We start from the raw sequence: 5,000 nt of genomic DNA, 5'->3' as shown, positions 1-5,000 counted from the left end.
ACATATTGCATCATTATGCCTCATTTGTAGGTATATTTGAGGTCATTTAGTTTCCTTTAAGTCATCTCAATTCAATTTATATCTCATGACACACTATCTGTATGTAATATGGCTTTTAATTTGTTGCGGCTCCAGACAGATTTGTTTAGGGTATTTTTGGTCCAATATGGCTCTTTCAACATTTTGGGTTGCCGACCCCTGCCCTAGGGTAAACTGGGTAACACATGGTACACTGACAAAGCTTAACCTATTGTTACTATAAAAATATACAAGGTTAATATAGGTTGCTTCTCTTTCTTCCCCTCCATTTTTCTGCATCCTTTCGTATCTCTAGTTATCTTTACGTATATGTATTGTTGCATTTGAACAACTATATTGTTGATAATAGAGGTAAATTATGGGAATTGTTCATTATCAATAGCGCTACTTTTATTGGTATTTGTATTGCTCCATTTGTAGTGTAATAATGCTCATTGTCATTTCTGTATTATTTTCGCTAACTGCTTATTTGCTATCACTTTTACCATCATATTTGTACATGTCATATTTGCTGATGTTGCTCTATTGTTGTTGTTATTGTTGTGTTTGCTGCTGCTGTTTTTGTTTCTCTGTCTAATCCCCCTCTTGTCCCCACAATTTCCCCCTCTGTCTTCCTTTTTTTTCTCTTTCTATCCCCTCCTGCTCCGGCCCGGCTGCACCAAATGATAATATAAATACATTTAATAAAGTCAAATACAAATAAGGCAACAAGAGAAGTATCCTACACTTCTCTTTTGTAAAGTAAATCTGAACAGCCGATATGGGCATCTACATCAACTATATGATTTGCCTGAGAAGCTGGACAGGACAAAAAATAATAAATAAATAAATAGTTTGTCTGTGTTAGCGTTTATAACAAAAATATGAACAATACTTGGTTAATATTCAAGTCATGTAATGTAAACGGAGTATTGTTAGTGCTTTTTGAATATTTTTTTTATCGGATTTTATGGGAGGAATAGTGGAACTCCCATTGGCTACACTGTAAGCAGACTTTTATTTATGTTTATTTAATTTTCAGATAAAAAATAAATACATACGTCGTCATATCTTTCATAATGATTGTGAACAATAGGCAAAATTTCAAAAAAAGTGCAGTTTCCCTTTTAAGACCTTCTGTGTCCATGGACTTATTTCCAGAGTTTGTAAACAATAACGACAAAATACTTTTTGATATAAAAAAAAAATCAATCAAGCCACTGTAGTATCAACAATATGCTGATGATTTACTTGGTATTGTTAGTGTCGATATTTGTATCGATCTGTCCACATTTGTTTGCATTCAAGAGCTCTGGCTTGCGGTTAGCATATTTTCCGACGGTGTGTAGTATAGCATGTAAAGCTAGTCCTCGTTCTCCGGGATGATAATTGTAAGAAACTTAGTTTATTTGCCGATTTCATAAGGCCCTATGACTGTTTCCCCAGAGGTGAACAGCAGCTCCTCAGTACCATACTTGTAAGCAAGACCATTATCTTGCTCCTCACTTGTGTTGCCAGGTGTTTTGGTGTACTGTAAATGTTAACTTCTAAACTAACTAGGGCTGGACAATTACCGGTAATTGAATTTTGATTTTGGCTTCTCATGATCATAAAAATATTATAATAAAAGAAACTGTTAATGGGCAGTGCAACGTGTATGCAAATTCATGAGCCTTTAACAGTGAAACGCAGCTCACACTCCAGTCCTAAGGGGGCAGAGTCGAATAATGCATGAGTTTGCCGTGATCACTTCGTTAAAGGTTATATTTGATATACTTTTAACGTTTACCAGTCATTTCCCATTTAAGAATTATCTTGATATTATTTGGATTTTTAAACACCTTTGCTATGAGTGTTTTAAAAAGCACCAACTCGGCGTGTCTAAATAAATTAAAGCAAATGTGAGCAAAACCTTAAGAGTTAAGCTTTTACCAAAGACCCATCCATCCATCCATTTTCTACCGCTTATTCCCTTCGGGGTCGCGGGGGGCGCTGGAGCCTATCTCAGCTACAATCGGGCGGAAGGCGGGGTACACCCTGGACAAGTCGCCACCTCATCGCAGGGCCAACACAGACAGACAGACAACATTCACATTCACACACTAGGGCCAATTTAGTGTTGCCAATCAACCTATCCCCAGGTGCATGTCTTTGGAGGTGGGAGGAAGCCAGAGTACCCGGAGGGAACCCACGCAGTCACGGGGAGAACATGCAAACTCCACACAGAAAGATCCCGAGGCCGGGATTGAACTCACGACTACTCAGGACCTTCGTATTGTGAGGCAGACGCACTAACCCCTCTTCCACCGTGCTGCCCAAAGACAACAATCATAAATGAAGCTTTCAGCACATACACGATGTTGACATCTATAGTTATATTTTGATAAAGACGGGGAAAAGCACGCTGCTCGTAAAGGGCGCGTGCAACAGCAACAAACATGGCAGTTTAGACGTGAAGTTAAATCATGAAATGCATTCTTACCCGAGTAAAACAATGCTAATTTAACCGGGAGACTTGATACCAGTTTCCTTGACCCAGTTACACACAAATAAGTTGTAGACCTCCATGCTTTTCCAAGTTTTCATCTGTTTTGTCTTGTAGAATATGGCATCTGGATTACAATCATTCGATATGTCTGGGCTTAACGCGACTGTACAAATCTTTTTTTTTTTTTTAAAAGTATAGGGATCTGTTCCATTGTATAGTTACATTTTTTGCTTATATCTGCATATTGCAGGAAGATTTAAGCCTCTTTTGTACTCAAGATAGTTTGCACACTGCTTGCTGTACAACAGCCATCTTAGCTTGGTCGACCACCACTGGTTTTCACTTTCGGGAAGAAGTCATCTGTTGGAATACAAGTTATAGGAGCCGTACCTCTTGAAGAGAGAATGTGCTGTACGTAGCACTCCATTGATAATATGAAAGTCTCCGCTCCTAAACCGCGTCACCATCTCTGTTAGAAGGTCAGGCCACTTCTGAGGGAAGTCTTCCCTTCCGATAATGCTGATGGCATCGCTCAACTGAAAGGGACAAGGAAGCAGCAGATTTTCAAATTAAGTGATGAACAGATGAAACTCAAGATAGTTTACCTGTTTTTGAATTTGCTCCGGACTGCTTAGCATCAGATTAACGATGTTTGCTTTGACTGTTGTTCTGTCTTGATCAGAAATTTTGTTAGGCTCATCTTCAACCTTTAGGAAAATAATTTACAACACAGTTCAAGCTAAAGTGCAGATTTGGCCCTTAAATTACTTGACCTTTCAAAAAGCAGATTGAAAAGAAAAAAAAAGACTCACAATGCGCCAGTTTCTTTTTATGTAGTTTTTGAACGTGACTGCAGCGCACACACGGATTACATTGTCTTGGGACTTTTCTAGCAATGTGAGAAGCAGTAAGGGGTAGTTTTGGTTCCCTTCCACTGACTCAAGGAACTTCTCAGCTATAAATAGAGCACAACACAAAGCAGGCATCATAAGCCACCACTGAAATGTTCAGAGAGGAGGATAATTCATGAAATATAGTATCAGACATGCTAGGTTTTGTTACCTGGACGTCTGACAGTTGGGTCTGGGTCCAGCGTTTTCCTGAGGAACTCTGTGAGGGTTTGTAGGTTACCATCATTCAGCTCCATGTTTGCTACGAAGAGTGAGAAGGCCACAAGGGAGTTAGCACCAAAAGAGCGAACGCATTAGGCGTAGGGATGCAAAGATAAACGGTAATAATGATAACCACAGTAAAACTCCTATAGGTTAGTGTTACCGTTTTAAAATAAAAATTAGGGAAACAACATGAATGATAACTGCATTTTGATAAAATAACACACGGACCATCGTAATTTTGCTAGCTTAAATGCCAACATGAAAACAAGAAACATTAACATCTTTCCCCGTTAGGAAACGACATACCCCAATCTAAACTTATGAAAATACATTACTGTCTGAGCAACTAAGATATTCAATTGTGCATATTGAACTGTGATCTCTAAGAACTGAGTGGTCGTTCTAAACAAGAGCTGGACAATTTTGAGAAAAAACATAATTGTGACTTTGCTCTCCAAAATTGCGATTCAATTTGCAATTTTTATATTTTATACATTAAAAATGCATAAAACTGCAAAAGTAACAATTGAAGGAAGACATGTTACTTTTTAGACTGGGGTATCAAACGTACGGCCGAAGGGTCGTATCAGGCCCGCAAACGGGTTTAATCTGGCCTGTGGCCCGCAAAATGAGTTTGCTAAGTAGAAAAATTTGCTGAAATTTTTTAATGAAAGAAACTGCTGTTCTAAATGTGTTCACTGGATGTCGCAATAGCAATTCAAGTGTAACTCACATCACACAGTTTAAGATGACGTGTCAGCTGACTTTAAGCACCGTCTGGGTTGGCTGCCACTACTCCACTCAGCACAGGTGCAAGCAATCAGCTGCTCCTGTTGTGGCTTTCGGCAGACTAATGCTGTAGCGACACACAATACCTTCTTTAATTGTAAATTATCCACTCCGCAGATAAAATAACGAAGCGGTAAGATGCAAATACTTAAGTCAACTTTACCATCATCTTTGGAGTAAAGCGTTCCGTGCAACGCTCACAATTGATTAACGGCATAATGTGCACACTGAACTCTATTGTAAGAATGTGTGTTTCTACATTTGTTTGTTCCATTTTATTTTATGCTTAAATCTAGCATGTTCACATTAAGTTTGTAGTCATGTTACCTTTATTTCTGCTATTATGGTGTCATTTTCTGACAACTGTCATTCCATCCATTTTCTGCCGCTTGTCCCTTTTTGATTACATTATAATTGTAATATTTGAATGATGATAAATGAATGTGTTGTGGTAGTTGTGTATTTTACCAATGTGGCAGTTTGAGGAAATACTCGATTCCTTTTCCAAACACGTCTTTAACAGTGAACTTCCAACAAGAGAATGCTGAACAGGAAGAGCTTAAAGTTTAATGGCTTTGTAAAAACACTGA

The 5,000-nt window shown here is 38.4% G+C and overlaps 1 protein-coding gene across 2 annotated transcripts in view; it reads right to left on the bottom strand.

Annotated features, from left to right (window-relative positions):
- Positions 1-5,000, bottom strand: part of cse1l (CSE1 chromosome segregation 1-like (yeast)) — a 46,657-nt gene that overhangs the window by 31,135 nt on the left and 10,522 nt on the right. The window contains exons 2-6 of one of the 2 annotated variants that reach the window (XM_062054013.1): positions 4,355-4,477; positions 3,569-3,658; positions 3,319-3,461; positions 3,112-3,213; positions 2,897-3,042 (exon numbers count right to left, since the gene is read on the bottom strand). In XM_062054013.1, coding sequence (XP_061909997.1) covers positions 2,897-3,042; positions 3,112-3,213; positions 3,319-3,461; positions 3,569-3,653 — 476 coding nt within the window. In that variant the 5' untranslated portion in view covers positions 3,654-3,658; positions 4,355-4,477. The remainder of the gene's footprint in view (positions 1-2,896; positions 3,043-3,111; positions 3,214-3,318; positions 3,462-3,568; positions 3,659-4,354; positions 4,478-5,000) is intronic. The other variant, XM_062054006.1, reaches the window with a different exon arrangement.

Source organism: Entelurus aequoreus, linkage group LG01, assembly GCF_033978785.1.
Source record: "Entelurus aequoreus isolate RoL-2023_Sb linkage group LG01, RoL_Eaeq_v1.1, whole genome shotgun sequence".
Taxonomy (NCBI): Eukaryota; Metazoa; Chordata; class Actinopteri; order Syngnathiformes; family Syngnathidae; genus Entelurus; species Entelurus aequoreus.
This window is presented reverse-complemented; position numbering and strand designations above follow the sequence as displayed.